This window comes from Gallinula chloropus (genome assembly GCF_964237585.1).
Source record: "Gallinula chloropus genome assembly, chromosome: 1".
NCBI classification, from domain to species: Eukaryota; Metazoa; Chordata; class Aves; order Gruiformes; family Rallidae; genus Gallinula; species Gallinula chloropus.
Genome location: NC_140085.1, coordinates 62,595,594 through 62,615,398, shown reverse-complemented (window position 1 = coordinate 62,615,398; position 19,805 = coordinate 62,595,594). Strand labels below are relative to the sequence as shown.

The following is a 19,805-nucleotide window of genomic DNA, read 5'->3' as shown; positions in this document are numbered from 1 at the left end:
GTTTATACATTAGGATTATTTTATTATTTAGCTTCCCCAAAATAATATAATTAGTGGCAATCCCTTACAATTTTGTCATGATATTTTTAACTGCAGTTAGATAAGGAGAGAGTATAGTCATCAAAAAAATGTAATTTATGTTTTCTTCTGTTTTCATTAATGCAATAGTAGGCAATATTTTATGGAAAATAATGTTTTTATTTCTACATTTTTATTTTAGAATAAAACTTGTTAGTATTTCCACTTTAAGTGCCAATTATCTTGATCACCACTCAGAATTTGACTGACTGACTTTGATCGTGGTATGGTTTTCTTGCAGCAATATTGCGTAATGTTAAAGGAAAGGCAGCCCTAGCCATCTGTTAATGCCTACCAGAGCCATGTGTAGCAGCTGTAAGCAGCAGAGTTTTCCTCCCTTCCTTATGTCCAAGCAGGCATATTGACCTATTCATATCCTTCTGCTACATATAATTGCAAATTATGAAGTTGATGTCTCAGAATAATTCAGTCTCAGTCGTCTTATTCTTTCACGCATAACTTCCCAATTTTTTTTCTATGAATACTCTTCTCATAATTCTCCTTAAGCTTATTTCATTTTGGCTTTTTTATTGGAAAAAGATTAAAAGATTTGAGGACTCAGGGGAAATGAGCATAACTTTACTTGTGCATTTGGTTATGAGGAGAACTGATGGGCAGTGCCAGTACTGTTAGTTCTTGTTCTTGGGAATTGTGCTTACTCTTTTCCTCTCTTCCCTGTACTGCTTCCTTTTTTTCCTTGGAGTTATTTTTGTTAGGTTGCTTTTTCTTGTTTTTCCCTGTCTCATAGGTCCTGTTTTACAGAGGAGATTACTTTCTCTGTTCCATTTGATTTCTTTTTTCAAAAACACCCTTTTCTTTTCCTCTTCCATCTTTATTCTCCTCCAGAGTTTTTTCCTACTCTGCATTAGTTACGCATCTGTACAAGCAATATGCACATTTTGTGACTAATGAGTAATGACGAACTAGTCACAGATGCACATGAGTGATTAGGGCACTGTCAAAGGATGGGTACTGAAGTGGTAAGCTCATTTGGAAACAGTGACCCTTGGTAGTAATTCAGGAACCAAATTTCATTTTTAGAAATAAGGAAAATCTGTAAAATCTCTTGCAACCTTCCAAGCCAACCAACTCTATGAGTTTCTAAAAGCAGCATCATCCTGTCAGCTTGGCTTCGTTGTATGTTAAAAGCTGGAGTATGTTGTTCCATTATTACTTAGTGAAATTAACAATTGGCAGCTGCCAAAATGTTCCTTCTACCTTCTCTTTACTCTCTTTCCCTCTACTAGTGGCTCTGGAGCTTGACTTTTCATAAGAGAAACAGATTCGACTTGCTGTCTTATTAAAAGAATCAGGTTTTTCTTTCTTGCTTAATTTTTTTCCCCTCTAATGAATTGATGGGACTCACTGCAACCGCAGCTCCGAGTACCAAAGGGAGCTTGATTTAGGCAGCAGGAGCACTGAGCCAAGAGCAGTGGGAGAGAGTGGGCAGAGAAATGACCTTTCTCTTTTAGCAGTCGTAAACTGCTAATTTGGCTCAAGTCACGCTTGGAAATGGCTCCATGAATCAGGAGGAAGTAAGTAGAAATTGAGTGTTTGCAACCTGCTTATTGTAAATCAGTGAAATCAGGCCTCTGTTCTGCTACCTTCTGTTTTGTTTTCCTGACTTGCAGCTGAGGGGAGCCATTGCTAGTAGAGATCAAAAAACAAATGCCTTTGGATTTCAGTTAGGTTTTCATCTTTGAATTAGCTGCTAGTAGCTTTTAGTAGTGGGTTATCATAGTAAAATGAAATTTTCCTGGAATAAATATTTTTAACATAAAAGGAAAAATACTTTAACACAGGAATGTTGATGAAGACCTTTATGAATGTGGTGTACGTTCTAGGCTCAAAATGTTATGTGCTTTACCAATCTGTCATATGTTAAAAAAATCACGTTAGCATCAAGAATTTTAACTCTTTCCTTAAATTTTTTGTGAAGGCAAAAGAATTCAGAGTAGATTCATTCTTTCCTATTTTAGATGAAAACTTAAAAGCCAAATGGTGACAGTGAAACTGACAATACACAAAGTTCTGTAAAAGTCACAATGCAGATATGATAAAAATTATTTTTCTTTTTTTTAATGCTTATTTCTGTTCCTTTAATAATGGTGGGCAAGTAATCTAAATCACTATAGCATTTTTAGGCACTTTAGCATTTAGCTTTCTCTTCTGTCCAGTGGGTTGGAGGAAGTAATCTGGGGGTTTTTTTTGTGTGTGTGTGGTTTAATCTTCTGTTGAACTCTAAAAATAGATGCTGTTTGAATGTTGTACTTAGGACTTCTTTCTAACTTAGCTGATGATGCAGAATGACTAATATTGGGAAAACTCATCCCAGATGTAACACTGCTGTAGCTGGTCCTACTGGGGCTGAACATGATGTGTGTGATACCTGGACACATGCAACTTTGTTCAGGTAGTCTTCTTGCTGACTGAGAGCCATGCCTGCAGCTATTATGGCAGCATTTAATGTTCCTGGCAGCATGAAAGCAATTGTATTTGCTAGCAGTGCATATAGAATCACAGAGTTGGTTTGATTTGGAAGGGATCTTAAAGACCATCTAGTTACAACCTCCTCCCAGCTTGCCCAAAACCCCATCCAAACTGGCCTTGAATGCTGCCAGGGAGGGGGCAGCCACAGCTGCTCTGGGCAGCCTGTGCCACTGCCTCACCACCCTCACAGGGAAGAATTCCTTCCTCATATCTAAGTATAGAGTGATTGTGTTTAACATCCACAGCTTTTTTAATAGGAGTCTCTTAAATTACTGTACTAAACATTTAAAAAATTAAAACTTGCCAAAGAACCTTGTGGAAAGATTAAGTGGTGGCAAGTTCTTAAGCTTTGGCATGGTTTTGTTCTAAGCCATGTCTTACGTAGCTTATAATGGGTGAATATGCACAAACATGTATAGGTTTATGAGGAGTTTGGTGTCTGTACAAGTTTTAACTGACTGAGTTGTTATCCTTGCATATTTAGGCTTAGCTTTCTCACTCTCATGTTGGGTTGTATTACTGCTGAGTCCCTGTTGCAAACTCTGTAATAATTTAAATACATGTTGCAGTCCTCCAGACTGAGAAATTAAATTACTTACTGTAATAGCATTTGAAGATCTTGTCTACTTTCAGGTTATGTTGCATAGCAACGTAGTGTAGTCAAATGAAACAATCACAATACCTGATTTTTCTGATACAGCTTTCCAGATAACTTCAGAGACATGGCAGAACCTGACCATTTGGCTGTATAGATACAAGGAAGAATTTGTTTACTTTTTTCCTCATTTCAGCAACAGATGCTTCAGAAAATATTTGTCTGTGTTGTAGTATTAGAAATTATGGTTTTCAAATACAGACTTTTTTTTTTCTGGAAAGGATGTAATTTGAACTTCCTTGTGAATTTTAAGAATGTGTTTTTGGGTTTGAGTGCTGTGCACTGGATAATTAAGGAGAGCTTCACACTTCAGTTTGAATGACAGAATCACTTAGAAAAGACCTTTAAGATTATCAAGCCCTACCATTAACCTGGCACTGCCAAGTCCACCACTAAAATCTCTTTATTCCCCCAGAATTGCTTTGCAGGATCTAAAAAGTCCGAAGGAGTGGCAAAACACACAAAGCTCCTCTTCCTCCTGCCTCTTCCTCCCAGCTTCATTTTCAGCAGACAGGGTCTCTCAGTCATGCTAGGCATCCCATTTCAGTAATAATCTTTACCTTATGCCATAGGTCAGTGTCATAAGCATGGAAGGCCAAGGAAGAGGAAGTTTGAAGTGACTGTATTGATGGGACCAAATACATGTCAGGTGAAAGTTTCTACTAGTCTGGCTGAAGTAATTTGAAATCTCATTATTTCTGTTTTTTTCCGATTAGCATATATATATAGCCATTGTGAAAGGAGAGGTAGCTAGCAGTTGAGTTACATTAGTATTTCACAAACCATGACATCTGGGAAGGTCTCACTGTGTTGAATACAACAGTGTTAGTTTCTTGTAAGTCAGTGTTTAATCGAACTAGTAGGCTTCATAAGCAGAGACATGAATAATCAAATTATTCTCTGAAATGCCTAAGGCTGATAGGAACTACAGAAGTAGGAGGTTCAAGAGAACTGTTTCTTAGCTGTGTTTGGTAAGCTGTAAGCACCTGGACCAGATACATGTTTTGGATTCACTTGTTGTAGGTCTTATAATGGCCTCCTCCTTAAGGCTTCAGTTGGTCTGCTGTTTACTGGTAACATTCCCAGCAAAAACAGGGCAGACCTGTGTTAGATTCTCTTAATGTTAGTTTTCAGTTATCTCTTTCTAAATCATTTTTTTTCTAGAATAATTAGGAGAAATTACTCTTCTGCATTTATAGTACTGTGCCCCAGCCCTGCACAGGCTTTTCAGAACACTAAAAAAATTAAATTATTTGGGAATGAAGATGCTCTTCTGTTCACAGCTGCAGCCTTGCCTCTTGTATTTTGCCCTGTTAGCCAGGCATAGTATGTCACAGTGTTCTTTGCATTGACTTAGTCCGAATCGCCTATCACCAGGTGAATCAAGTATGACTGTGATTGACAAAACCCAGGTTCTCTTTTCATCTTGATTCCTGGTGCCTTGTTAACTTAGGAACCCAGAAGTTCCTCTGCAGATCACAGTCACAAACTAGGTGCTGTCCTGTAGAGCGGCACTGGTAGTAGCCAGCCTGCTAATGTGAAGTTGCACAGGTAATGCTAAGTGGTAAATTTTTAATCTTGGGAATCTGTCCAGGCCAGAGGGAACTGACTGTAGTGGGTGAATATTCTGATTCAATATGCTTTCCTGGTTTGTAATTATTTACTTCCAAAATGAGCAGGATTTGCATCATCTTTTCAGGTAAGTGTAAAGTCATCCTTTTTTCCACAGTTAACACTACAGGTAGAAGACTGTTGTATGATGTTGGAGGTTGTGATGTTCACGTGCCTTTCAGGATTTTAGGGATTGTTACGACTGTTCCTAAATGTAAAAGACAAGCTTAGCTCCCTTAGTAATTCAGGAAATATAAGGTTTACTTTAAGTTTATATTTCTTGTCAGTCTTTATATTAAATAAATGGATTGTGACTGCTACTGTATGTACTGGAGACGAAGAGGGAGAGAATTGTTTCGCCCTTACTCATATTGTGTCAGGCAGTCATATTTGCGATCACCTCAAATCCACCTCAGTTTGGCTGTTTTGCATTAATATGGCAAAATTACAAAGTTGCAACATTTTAAAAAAAAAAGTAGTTCAGAGACACTATCAGTAGTAATGGAGATTTTAAACAATAATTTTTCATAAATTAAGGGTAGTGTCATTACCTTAAATTCCTTAGTAAAATAGTACATAAGCTGTAGGAGGGGCTAATGAAAATAATCTCTCACTTTTTTGAGTTTACATGGTTAATAATTAATATTTAAGATTTTGGTGTGTTCCTTAAAATGTTTTGTGAAAGCATTAGTATCATAAGGTTTTGGTTTCACGGTCACTTACAGCAGACATAAATTTATACTGCTTGTAGATGGGCAGCTCCTGTGACTAGCTAGGGTGGACTCAAGGGAACAGAAGCCTGGTTTTTGTGCCTGAAGTGGTCATGAAAATGCAGCTTAAGATAAAGAGTGTTCCCTACTAAATTAACATCCACTTGAAAAATAACCCAAGTTTCTCGGTTACAATTGTTAGGTGACAAGAAGAGAGAGTTTTTCCCTTTCCAGCAGCTGTGGAAGGGTAAGAAATACATCCTCATCTGGGTGCTCCAGGACAGTGGATTTCTTTTGTTCTGGCCTCTGCCTACTCTTCCTTTGGCTTCTCAGGGCCTGAGCACACCAGTGCTGTGTAAAATCCTATTGCTGTTGTGTGGTGTCATAACTGGGGAACTGAGATGGTGTAAATCCTGCTTTCTTCTAATGTGATGGAAAAGAGAAAATCATGTGGCACAAATAATAAATTTAGCCTTCTCTTAGATTTCACTACTTTTTTTTAATTGTGGTATCTTTCAGCATCTTCACTCCAGGTAACACTCTGGCTTATCTAGTAGCTGGGGAGACAGGTGGTGGTGGGGAAGGATTTAGTTTAGCTGTTGCCTTCTTGAAATACAAAGTGAAGCTGTGTTTCTGGATAGTAAGAGTTGGTTGCAATGTGTGATTTGACGGACAGCAGATGCCCTGTTACACTTCTTGGTTTTCTCTCCTGCCGAGATGGCAACAGAGCAGCTTTCCTGCTGGGCTGGCAATGCTTAACTGGTTAATCTAGTTAGTTTTTTTGGGGGTGGGGGGGTGAAGAATGCCACAAAATAACACTGTGGTCAATAAAAGATGCACTCTGCGGATGTTAAGGCACTCTATGAAATTGAAAAAAATGGTGTTTCGAAGAAAAGTCTACATGTAAGAATAAGTATTTTGGAAATGAAGACCTGCTGCACTAGTTCTCAATATTACAATGCTCTGTTTTTAAAGCTTTAAACACTTGAATTTCTTGACGTTTTATACATTAAAAAATTCCTTCATGAAAGTTCTAACTGTATAAATGACTGTGGTACTATAGTAAATTTAATACTGCAAAATTTATTTAATGCACTAAAATTTATCTTAATTTTATTTTCTTTTCTGGAATATATACATTGTATGTGACAAAAACATACTCAGGTGAAGTTACTTGGTTTTGAAATGAATGCCCAGAGCATGAGGATTTGCAACTAGACTACCTCCTTGGTAGTTTAGTCTGAGGTTATAACTGGTAGAAGTTTTTAGACTTCTGCTTAAGTGGCACTTCGCTATCTGGAAACCTCGAAATAAATACTTAGAACTGTGGTTTGCAGATGATTTAAATCATCTTGTTTACCTCTCTAGAAGAGCTACCTAATGAATTTTAGAGTAGAAATACCTTTAAAATTACTTTAATGAGGAAAAATTTGTAATGACTGACTTGATTACCAGCAGCCTGTTACTGGGGAAGGCATTGTGCTTATACAGCCAGATGAGCAAGCTCCAGATAAAGAGTCAGAGGGCAGAATGTACTTGTCTGTGTCAGGCTCAGTATTTCAACTCCCATTGCAGTCGATAGAGAGCTGATTAATGTCCTCACAAGATGCTAGAAAACACTTTGGCTGGCTTCCCTCAGCTGGACACAGCAAGAAGTTACTGATGCTTCTCATTGTGGCCAACAGCTCCTTTTTGCAGTAATTTATTGCAGAACTGAGAGAATGTGAGAAATGGGAGACCTGCTCATCCTGCGATAGGAAGTCTTCCTAGCCCTTATGTCTCTTGGTCACTTAAGATAACGGGGGCAGCACTTCGCTCTTGGGAGAGAAGGTAGTGGGGAGTTGTGACTGCAAATCCTTGTTAAGATTTGGTGAGTTATATCATGGTTATCTTGACTCAGGATATCTTTATTAAAAAAGAAAATTATAATAATGAAAAAATTGATCACTCATTTTAATAACTAAGTAGAAGTTGGAACCTTAATTAAATACTTTTCATAAGGGGCTTAAAAGTGTTTCCAGAAACAGCATTTCTGTATTGCAACTGTATTTGGGGGAAAACTGAGTAAAAGCAAATAATGCACTTTAATAAAATAAATTAAAATGCATTTTGAGATCTTGCTTCTTTTACTTCAGCATTCCAGTTCTCTTGCTTTATGTAGTGATGTTGAATTGCACGGTTGATACACGGAGGCAATCAGCTGTAGTATTTGCAACAAATGGAAAATTGTCTAGAAGCTGTTCAAAATTAATCATTCAATTTCAGCTTGATGAGCTGACTTTCTCATGCATGTGTTTTGCAAAGAAAAATGGTGCAGAGTTTAATATAAATTCCACCAAGTGAACCATTAAGGGTTGAAGTGTTGCCCTTCAAAAGAATTAAGTTTGTAAGGAGCTGTATCTAGTGAAGAACATGTTATGGTGATGCCATTTATTTCTGAGGTGCAGAGGTTAAAAACACATATAGCTAGGAAGCTGAGGCTGGATTTGAAGAATCAATAAAGTATCAGTAGGTTTTATTCATTGGCATTAATCATTCCCAGTTACTTATTTTCTAGAAGGTATTTTGCTATGCTGCTTGAAGTATGACATTTATTTGTAATAGCAGAGTGAGACTTTGTTGGTTTATGACCTATAGGGGTTTTTCAGCTATGCGGTGTTGCATTTATTAAAGATTAAAAAATTGCTGTTACTTTTTATTAACACTTGAAAAAAAATACCCCACCATGGGCTGTGACAGAATTCAGCTATTGCAAGTGGTGTTTTCTGGAAGGTGTTTGAGGGAATACTAGCGAATGCAGTGGCAGAATGGAGAATTGTGGCCAGTCAGCTTACCACGCTCAGGTTTAGGCTTTATAGGGTATTGAACTAGGTACTGGGTTTAGTTTTGCTTATATGAATTTTAATATTTTTTTCTGAGAAACTTTAGTAGTGTTAATTTCAGTGTTCTAACAGCAGGTTTGTCTTTTTTTTTTGTAGGAAATAAAGCCTCAAAGCCATTACAACCATGGATACAGTGAATCTCTTAGTCGGAAGAGCCACATCGATGATTACAGCACTTGGGACATTGTCAAAGCCACACAGTAAGCTTATTTTTGAACATGAGATTTTTCTGTGTCTGTATTAGTTAATCAGTAAATGGATTTCTTATTTTCATAAAGTGGAAGGTGAACTGTGTTTGTAGATACAAAGTAGATGACTTCAGAAGAGAACTCTACAGAATTACTGTTAAGTTTATGAGCATCATGCGAAGATACGCACAAGGAATTAGGGTAAAGTGGTAAAGACATGTGGTTGCTGGACAGATTGTTTGAAGAGAACATATGATTTTCTTCCTGTTGGTACTGATGTTTATTTTCTGTAGGTGATGATTAAGAGGTAAGAAGGCAACGTTGATACACAAACAGGAGGGTTTCCTTGATTAGTTGGCATCATTTATAGATTAGAAGCAATTGTGTCTAACTTGCTTCATTGTCTCTAATTCCTCACTTGCAGTGCTGCTATGAAACTGAGTTTATTGCTGGGAATGGATTGTAGGAGTAAATGGTGTGCAAATGCAATAATTTCATTCTTAATGCAGATGAATAATACAAACTTGTGTACTACACAGTCCTGTAGTACATACTACAAGACTTTCTGAAGAATTGTCGTACTCTACTATGTAGCTTGCTATCGCTGTCAGAAACCACCACTGTCACCTTTCTTCAGTGAGCTGATAGTTTTATAAGATTTTTTTTTTTTACTGTTGATTTGATGCTTAAACTATTATGTATCTTGCTGAACTATTTACCTTTTACTTCTTAAAAGAAAGTGTTTTTTCACTTCCAACTGAAAGCAGATTTGCAGCTCTGCGTTTGACAGACCTCATTTAGGTTTAGGAAGTATGTACTTCACTTTTTTGAGTTGTGAGGAGTTTAACTTACTGAAATGGATGTGGATTGACTCTGTAACTGTTGCTCTGAATGCTTTAAGTAATACTACAACCTATAATCGTCATATCGGGGCGTTTTTAGAAATGAAGACATTAACATAGCATTAAACTAGCTGTTGCTTAAAAGCATGGAAATATGACAGCACAAGTGGTTCTGCAAGTTACCTGCTTCCATTCTTACATGTTTATTGCATCAACAGGGCTGTGAGTTACAGCTACTTCCCTTCATTGGCATGGCAAGTTGCGATTTACAGACAGGGTAACATCTCACCAAAGAGGACTGTAGTTATGTATCATAGCCTTATGCCTTTAATGGTTAATATCACAGGGAAGGAAGTCTGTCAGCATGCGTTTATCGTCAGGTTGTGGTGTCTGGACAGAACTCTCTTCACTAGAGGGAGAACTCGCCTTTAAGTATTTACTATGGTTTGAAGGCCGTGTTATACAGAGGTGTTTTCCTTTTAAGATGGTGTTCTGAAGTTTAAGCCAGAAAATAAACCCACCAAGGCTTGGAATAAAATAAATAATGCTGTTAATATATTGATTTAATGGCATTAAATATATATATACACAGTTTCTATTAAAATGATGTAGTTATTCACTTTTGTAGAAATTTAAACTCTCTTTTAAATGTATGAAAAAGAGATAATCTTATTCTCTGCCACTTGTCCTCAAAAATCAGTATTCACCTAGATTAAACCATAGGCTGATTTTGTGTAATTTTAGCTCAGTGCTAATGTAAGAAAGATGCCACAAAAAGTTTTGTCAAAAAGGTCTACTTGTCTGTCTCCCAAATCTCCCCTATCAGTCCAGTAAGCTCAAGAAAAAAAGTAGCAAAATAGAATAAGAATTATTTTTGGTCTCTTAGTCTGGGGGTGATGGTGGCTGGGTGTTTCCCCAAAAAAGTCCAGATATGTAGCATTCACCATGGGTTTGGCAGCACCAATTGTCTCTCTTTTCACTTAAAAACTTCCCTGAAAGACTATAGAACTTTTTTTGTGGGTGTTACACTCAAATTATAGTTGGGGTGCTTACTATTAGTTAAATAAAGTTAAACAGAAAGGAAAAAACCCTCAGTGATCTGTCATCCAAAAAGATTTGATGTTCCACATAAGACCACTTAAATTGTAGGCTTTTTGACTGGTTGAAGTTGCATTTCACTGTAGCTTAAGAATTTTTTGGTATTGAATTTGTGACAATCCAAGTAGGAAGCAGTTGTGTCATATAAGTTGCTAGTCAGTTGTTTAACTCTTTTCATAAACATTCTTGTGCTTTTACAGTATTGGATATGCTGCGTTATCAAAAGTTCCTCCCATGGAAGTAGCTAGTTACATTATTGTTGCAACATACGTGAAAATGTGGAACACAGTTCCTTAAACTTTTAATAATGATGAAAAATGGGATGAAAAGGTTTAAAACTCATCTATACTTCATATATGCTGGTTTAATGTAGAATTTGATTCTGAGCTGTTGAGTTTATTGGCACTTGATTACGGAGAAATAAAACAATGTTAGTGAAATATTGCATTTTCTTTTATACTTTTCAGCAAGGGAAAATAAGAGCTTGCAAGCTCCACACTCTTCTTCCAGAAGAGTTTGCTGCTTGTTTCATCTCTTGTTGAACTGTTTGTGTGCTTTGTCTTCTTAGTCTCTAGACTGGACACTTATTAAATTAACATGCTCATACACTATGAGCTATAAATCTAATAACCTCTTAGAATCAAATTAAGACTTTGTATGGAAAAGAGCAGTTCAGCTGATGTGCTCATTGCAAAGAGTTTATCAGTGTTTGTATCTTACTCATTATGCCCCTGATGAATTCTCCCACAGACGTGGGGGCCTAGACATGCTTTATATCAATAGTTTCTCTCTGTGTAGTTTGCAGAAGCTTGTGCTGGAGTAAAATCATAGTATTTGGCTTTAGTATCTACTGATATAAAGGAGACTTTCACTGGCGTTGTTATTAAACGTGACCAAGGGCATCTAGGTAGTGTGTATCTTGCCAAGACACACACATTATGATCTCTGCATCTTGTGTTGGTTAATAGCAAAATTTAGTTTGGTTCATACGAAGTTTCCACTGTTTCTGAAAGCAGAAGTAGGCCACTCAGATGTATTTGAAAAACTGTTTTCAGAGCAGTTGTGAGAAATCATCCATTCTTGCCTTTGCTGTTTCAATGGAGGAACATTGCATACTAATAGTTAATGAGTACTTCGCTTACAACTGCATGCAAAGTCTTTGAGTTTCTTCTGCCTCTACAGAATCAGAGGGTGGGCTGTATATTGTTTTCATTCCTCTCTGATAATCAGTGCTGCAAGGGAATAGTCTTGTAAAAAAAAAAAATCTTAAGTCACCATCCCTGGATGTGTTTAAAAAAAAGGGTAGATGAGGTAATTAGAGACGTAGTTTAGCATAGGATAGGAATTGTTGGACTCGATCTTAAAGGTCTTTTCCAACCTTGTGATTTAAAAGTGAAATTTAACAGAGGTACATTGAATATGTTTATTTCTGTCTCTTCTGGCACTTGTAGCCCTGGGTCATCCAAGGCTGGAGTCACAACTTTGGGATGTCATGGGGAAAGGGTGCTCTCTTAACATAATAATGTTGCTGCCTTTGTTTTAAATCTTTTAAACCATGAAAGTAAGGAAGAGTAGCTGATATTCACAGGTAGAGAAGCATAAGATGGGTTATGAGTAAAATAAAATCTAAGACAGGTTAATTCTTGTGTCATGATTTCCAGTCCTGTTGGGAGTGAATAGGCACCTTCTGCTTGTAGTGAACTTGAGAAAATTCTATCCATGCTGAGAGTATCTTAAATAACCCTTATGAACATGGGTATTAAACATTAATGATGTTAGGAAGTGCTTCTGTGACTTCTGGAAGATTGATTCCTTGTGCTCAAGTGTTACGATTTCATTATTGCATGATTAACTTTTCTCTTTTACTCATTGAGATCATTCAAAATGAGTTTGTGTGTCTTGTGGAATAGTGCAGCACAAAATAGGAAACAGGCCAAATTTTGCGTAGGGAAAACAGTTGTCTGATGCATTTGAGAACATGATTTTTCCTCACTATTTCTTGTCATTCCTGTGGTAACTGATAAGAGAAAAAACAAACCAACCAACTTATAGAACAATACAAATGGGTGAGGGTTGGCCAAACTGACAGTTACTCATGACTGTTTTCACCTCTCCAGAGAGGAGCATGGGCAGACTGTGATACAGATGTACATTCTTCATGCCTGGCCATTTGGGCCCATGGAATTTAATTAAATTGATGAAAACAAAATATATCTGAAGTCCACATAAAAGGGTGGGATTTGTTTTTAACCACAGTAATAACATAGCCACAACTATCTAGACAATTTAAGACTTTGGAACATACAAGGCATGAATTTCTCTTGTCTCTGAACATCACTGTTAATGGCTCATTAAGCAGCTCTTGAGTTATCCCTTTGCTGTTGAAAACAAAAAACAGTCTTAACTGCTTAACACAAAAACATGAGAACTTTGAAAGGCTTTTAGTATTTAGTCACCATCGTTTATGGGACAGACTTCAAAAGAGAAAAAAAAGATAATTTTCCTACTAGATGCATTTGCTGTTAAAACAGCTTTGATTGGAGCTACAGCAATAGCAAGATGAGGGAGTGAGCTCCTGGCTTACCTACTGTTTGTTGGCATGGTGATGTGCTTTCTGAAGAGAGATTCCTGACTAGTATTGTAGCCAAATTTTATGTTAATCAAACAGCAAAGCTTGCAGGGTCTATTTCCAAGATTCAATGCGCTTGCAGACACAAGATTGAAAAATGGATTATATATTTAAAATGCAGAAGACTTCTAGAATACTATTTTTGAAAGTATTCTATTCAGAATGCTAACTTGTGATTGACAGATAAAATGTTCCACGTTAGTTACTAGGATGGCTTAGAGACTGTGAGAGTGAAATGGGCTTGCACAATGGTTTCTTTGCCCTGGCAGAACTAGTCCCTTTTCCTTCAGAACAAGGCAAGCTCAACAGGCTGCTTTAGTTATACTCCACATTGATGTTTACAGTGTTACTTTCTAGAATTCACCCAGGTACTGAAAATTTATGTTCTTGTCAGTCTCTTGTGAGGATTTGAATCTTTTCCTCCATTCCTCTTTCTCACAACACTGTGAGAACAAGTAGGCTCAGTGTCTGAAATAGATTACAAAGTAGTGAGAAAGTCACCTAACAGTCCTTCGTGACCCTTTGGAGAAGGCAAGGGGAAGTCAGCTTCAGCAAACTCATGGAAGAAGATTCTATATAGTATGTGAGAGAAGTACTGCATTCCTAGGACAGAGCTCAAGAAACCATGACTGCATCAGGTCCAGTCTTTTATTTAATTGTGAAGAGCCTGCTGTTTCCAGGAAGAGGAGAAAATTGTTGTAAATTCCTAATGTTTTTTTTATCAGGCAGATTTTGTCTGACTAGATCCTGAAGTCCTCTTGTGACAATTGAATAAATCGAGGAGTTATTAAATTAAACCTTTGTGTTACATCTCTTGTAATCAGTTATGATTGAGTTCAAGATACCAAAAGCTGTGGCAAGGGGTGTTCCTCAGGGGTCTGTACTGGGACTGGTATTATTTAATACCTTCATCAGTCACGTAGATAGTGAGGTTGAGTGCACCCTCAGCAGGTCTGCAGGTGACACCAAGCTGAGTGGTGCAGTTGAGATGCCAGAAGGATGGGATGTCATCTAGAGTGACCTGGAGAAGTGGGCTGATGTGAACCTCATGAGGTTCAACAGTGAGAAGTGCAAGGTCCTGCACCTGGGTTGGGGCAATCCTCATCATCAGTACAGGCTGGGAGATGATGTGATAGAGAGAAGCCCTGCAGAGAAGGACTTGGGGGTGCTGGTGGATGAGAGGCTTGACATGAGCTGACAAGGAGTGCTGATGCCCCAGGCTGCCAGTCACATCCTGTGCTGCATCAAAAAGAGTGTGTCCAGCACGTCGAGGAAGGTGATTCTTCTCCTCTACTTCACTCTCATGAGACCCCACCTAGAGTACTGTGTCCAGACATGGAACGGTTGGAATGGATCCAGAGGGCCATGAGGATGATTAGAGGGCTGGAGCATCTCTCCTATGAAGACAGGCTCAGAGAGTTGGGCTTGTTCAGCCTGGAGAAGAGAAGGCTCTGGGAAGATCTTACAGTGGCCTTTCCATACCTAAGGGGCCAACAAGAGAGCTGGGGAGGCACTTCTTAGAAGGACATGTAGTGATAGGATGAGAGTGAATGGTTTTAAATTGGAAGGGAGTAGATTTGGATTGGCTATTCAGAAGAAATTCTTCACTGTAAGGATGGTGAAGCACTGGAAGATGATGAGGCTAGGAGAAGCTGTGGCTGCCCCCTACCTGGAGGTGTTCAGGGCCAGGTTGGATGGTGCCTTGAGCAGCCTGATCTAGTGAGAGGTGTCCCTGCCCATGACAGGGCATTGGGACTTGATCTTTGAGGTCCCTTCCAGCCCAAACCATTCCAAGATTCTATGAAATTGCTAGGAACAGACAAACTGATGGTGATTAAACAAAAGATTTCCATATATCTCATTCTCAGTTAAACTTTTGTGAAGTGTTTTGTTTTCCTGGGAAGGCTCTTCTGATGTGTTGCAGCACTCCGTGATTTGTTGTGCTACCTGTGACTTGCAGCTGGCGTTCCAGTGTGGAGGAGGGGAAGCCTATGATGCTAAGCCCAGAGAAGGAATCTGTTTTGTTGTATCTGAACCCATGCAGTAGTCTTTGCCCAGGGCCTCTCAGCAGTGTGTGGGTGGCATTGGTAAACATCAGAGGAGCATAATTGGAGCATCCCATCAGGGGCATTGGCAATGGCATTCTGCCTCAACAGGGTACACAGTCAATTCACATGCTTGCTACAGCTTTCCTTCAGTTTCATGTCTCCTAAAGTTCTTCAGAAGGCACCATCATATTTTCTGTAAGACCAGATCCTTGCTTTAAATAAGTTATAAACCCACAACACCCCCTAAAACCCTGGAGAGCAAACACCCTCAGCACCCTGCGCATTGCCCCCCCCCACCCCCCCACCCTGCCCTCCCCACCGTCCATGCTGCATGGTAGCATGGTGTAACCTATCAGAGGTTGCACTTGAGGTTCGTTTTGTTTTGTGTAGCTGGTCAGACACACATGGAAATCATTTGTTGGCTTACCATAGCTGACCAGTATTACTGCTCCATCACACCTCCCCACTCCAGTGGGATGGGGAAAGGAATCAGAAGAGTAGAATCAGAAGAGTAAAAGTGAGACCTCCTGGGTTAATACGTAGTTTTACATGTGCCCAAGTGAAGCAGGACAGGAAATTCATTCACCTTTTCCCATAGGCAGCCAGCTCCAGGCCAGCAGGACTCCATCATGTGTTACTGTTACTTAGGAAGACAATCACCATCACCCCAAATGTTGTCCTCCTTTGTCCTGCACATCAGCAGGTTTGTTGCTGAACAGGACATTGTATGGTATGCAATATCTCTTTGGTCAGTTGGGGTCAGCTGTCCTGGCTGTGCTGCCTCAAAATGCCTTGTGCGTCCCCAGCCTGTGCCCTGGTGAGGTGATGAGCAGAACAGGAAAGGCCTTGGTTCTGTGTAATCACTGCTCAGCAGTAGCTAAAGTATTGATGTATTATGCTCACAAATCCAAAACATAGCCTCATAGGAGTTACTATGGAGAAAAGTAACTCTATCCCAGCCAAAGCCAGTAAAGAAAATCCTAATCCATTGCATGAAAGGTTTATGTGGTTGCCTCTTACACTTTCTAAAACCTAGCATTATTGTGTTCTTTGTATCTTTCTGGTAACTTAGAATGTTTTACTAACCTAATTCCTGCTTGTTATGTAGTACTACTTATTTAAGAAGGATGAGAGTCAGCTAAATTCAGCCTTAGGCACTACAGTTTTTTTTTATCTGGTGACTGTTAAACCTAATAGCAGGGCTGTAGGTCAATAATTTCTTACATTATGGTTTGAGTTAGTCATTTAAATGAAGGCAGCAGGCTGGTCTGCAGTAGGAAGGGTTGTAATAGCTGACTGGAGTAGAACAGCTCGTTAACAAAAGGGGGTTTTGCTGTTCTGTAAGACTTGCTTCCAGGTTGCCTCCACATGTTGCAGTATGCTAGCGTGGTACTTTACTGCAGTGAGATCAGAATTTGCTGTCTTGCTTTCAGAAGTCCTACCTCCCCTCATCTGTTCTACTGTCTCTGCTTGCTCCTTGGTCTTGACTGGTCTGTCTTGAGCAGTCCTAACCTGTCTGAGTGGCCCTTTCAGCTGGCAAGTTGGCAATAGTACATGTTAAACCATTTGAATGGGCACTCGTGAGGCCCCGCTTCTCATCTAGGCTGGGCCATGGAAAGTTGGCCAGACTTAAAAACCTTACCAGTTTTCCTGGCAGTTACGTGTGTCTATGTGCCTGGTCTAGCAGGTTGCATATTTGTAAGACTTCATAAACCAAATCTCTTCTTTCCCCCTGAGCTGGTTAAAAACAAAACTTTGTTGTCAAATTATTCATGACTTATTTTTTATGCAGTCTGAGGGACCAGATTTTGCAGGCTTGTTGCCAGTTGGTATGTACTGCGCCCAATAGTCTTTGTTCTGGTCTTTTGTAATGTTTGGAACGATTCTAAGGGTGATATCAATTTCTAGCATTTTTCATAATACCAAGTGCAACTTTCCAAAGAAACTGGAGACAACATGATCTAGGTAGGCTGTTATGTCTAGTACTTCTTTTTTGATAGTGTCCAACTAGTTTATGTGCTTCAAGCCTGTGATAAGCTTGGAAAGGTTTGTTGGTTTCAGTCATTGGAGGCTTCTCTATGGGAGTGGTTTTCAGATTTAGGATCCACTCAAATACATGAAAGAAAAAGTAAGAGTAGCAACTACCCTGAAAAAAAGGTCTTGGCATCAGTTATACAAGCTGATGAAGTGGCAAAGAGGCCTTGAGCTGTCTAAGCCTGTCTTTTCTGGAGAAAGTAGAACATAGAAGCAGCATAAGAAAAATTACTTAAATTCCAGCTTTGAGACGCTATTCTGCTGTAGCAGAAATCAGATGTCACAAGGCATTGATCTTGATTTCAGAGTGTGCCTACACATCAGTCTCCTCCTTGAGACTTGAGAATTCCCAGTACAGACATAGAAATTTAATCTTCAGTTGCCTCTCTGCGTTGCTTTTAGTGCTGCTAAAAATAGGTGGTAAACCAGTGTAACCATCAGCACGAACACTAAATCGTGTTGGAGTTAGTGCTGCATTAGATCCCTAAGTGATGTTGATGCTTCCTGAATTGTTTCAACTTCCAAAATGTATGCAGAGGTGTTTCTTTTTCAAATGAAAGTAGCTCACATTTAATGGTCACCTTGAAAGAATTAATTTCATACTAAAGCACAGAATTTTGATGTGGTATAAAGGCAGAGAATGGTACTAACTTGTACCAGGAAAATTGCTATTTGTTGTCTGAGAAAAAATAGAAAGTGCTTGAGCTCTGTTAGTGTTTGTAATTGACCTGATGATCCTGTCATTTGCCTAATTTTAGGAAGATACTGTCATATTAGTTGGCTAAGCACTTTTGATCTTCAAGAAGTGGAAAGGAAGGAGAACAGAGATGGGAGAAAGAAATGTAGTGGAGTCCTTGGGAAGAGGAGAGTTTTATTTATACTTGGTATAATGCTGACCTATATTTCACCTTGCTCTGCTATATAGTTTGCTGCACAGACAGGTTTTCTGTAGAATCCTGATTTGGTTAATACAACTTCTGCCAATGGGAAGTGCTTATTTTAAGAGATCTCTAATCATACAGAACCTGAAAGCTTCTTCATTTCTCTTCTGTTGAAGCTCTTGTATTGTGACCATAAGTGTGGTGTTTGTCAAATGCATTTTTATCACAGGTAACAGCTTTAAAAAAAAACACCCTTATTTTCTTCCTCAAGGTATGGAATATATGAACGGTGTAGAGAGCTGGTGGAAGCGGGTTATGATGTACGACAGCCAGACAAAGAAAACGTAACGCTTCTTCACTGGGCTGCAATCAACAACAGGATAGACCTGGTGAAGTATGTATTACACTTAAGTTACACATAAACTAATCATGTCCTTAAAAATGTTGGTTTATATTTTAAAGGTGTTAAAAAATTGTAAGTCTCCTAAAATGTCAATTTTTGGTTTTGAAATTTGGGGGAGGGGGAAGAAGTTAGAAGATATTTATCTTTTGGCAACGCTGTTTTAATGACACAGTTATCAGAAATAAAGCCTGTACATGTCCAGAAGTGAAGCTGAAACACTTCCCAGATGAGAGAAACCTGTGGACCTTCAGCTGTATGTGTGATTTCTTTATGCTGTGGTAATACTTGTTGCCATGCCAAATCTCTTCTTTTCTCGAAGGGAAGTTTGATGCTAGGTTGTAGTGAATTTTTGTGAATAAGCAAGATAAATACGATGCAAGGAGCAATTCCTAATTCATTCAGCATTTCAAGATGTTCTAACTTAAGTTCTTTGCTTTTAAAAACACAGCTCTTGAAAAGGTAACATTGCAAGACCTCTCCTTCCAAGTAATAAAATATTTATAGTGGTAGCAGTGGGATTAGGGGTATTTTTTTGCTTTTCAGTTTATAAAATATGGAGCATAATATTTGAGACTATGTTTTATAACCTGTTATTATCTTTCAGAACATGGAGAATTTAAATCCTGAGGGGTTAATTCTTAGTACTTGCTGTTTTATGAATCATGAGTGTGTGCAGAACATGTTTTTATTGTGTTTTTTTTCTCTACCAGTAACACAAAGATGACTTACGTACTTGCAATTAAGTCTAAATGCACAAAATACTATTGAATCAGCAGGTTGCTAGAATATTTGACATAAACTGTACATGTTCAATCACTCCACTTTTCAAAACAGTTCTTATCAATGAATGTGTGTACTTGCACATACTAGTAAATGTAAAACATGTAACCACCTTCTCCCCATGTGTATCTATCACCAGCACCTTCATCAGAGCAAATCTTGAGTTTCTAGAAGATCTCAGGTTCATATTTCTCATCTTGCTTTTAAAGGACTTTCTGTGTCCTGATGCAGTTAGGTTTAAGAAGATAAAATAGATAAAGATGGGTAAAGGAAGATTTAGATCTGATGTAAAGGACCGTGGGATCCTGGTGGACAGGAAGCTGGCTCTGAACCAGAAATGCAGCCTTGTGGCAAAAAGATCAGTGGTCTCATTAAGAAAAACACTGCCAGCATGCTGAGGGAGATGATCTTTCCACTCTACTCAACTATTGAAGCTGAACATCTGTGTGAAATTATGGGTTCCCTTTGCAGGAATG

General features: G+C 38.6%; 1 protein-coding gene across 1 annotated transcript in view; it reads left to right on the top strand.

Annotated features, from left to right (window-relative positions):
- ZDHHC17 (zDHHC palmitoyltransferase 17) overlaps positions 1 to 19,805 on the top strand; it is a gene marked incomplete at its 5' end in the record, with an annotated part of 75,724 nt that overhangs the window by 11,283 nt on the left and 44,636 nt on the right. The window contains 2 exon segments of the mRNA XM_084279135.1: positions 8,523 to 8,626; positions 18,418 to 18,540. Of these exon segments, the coding sequence (XP_084135261.1) occupies positions 8,523 to 8,626; positions 18,418 to 18,540 (227 nt within the window).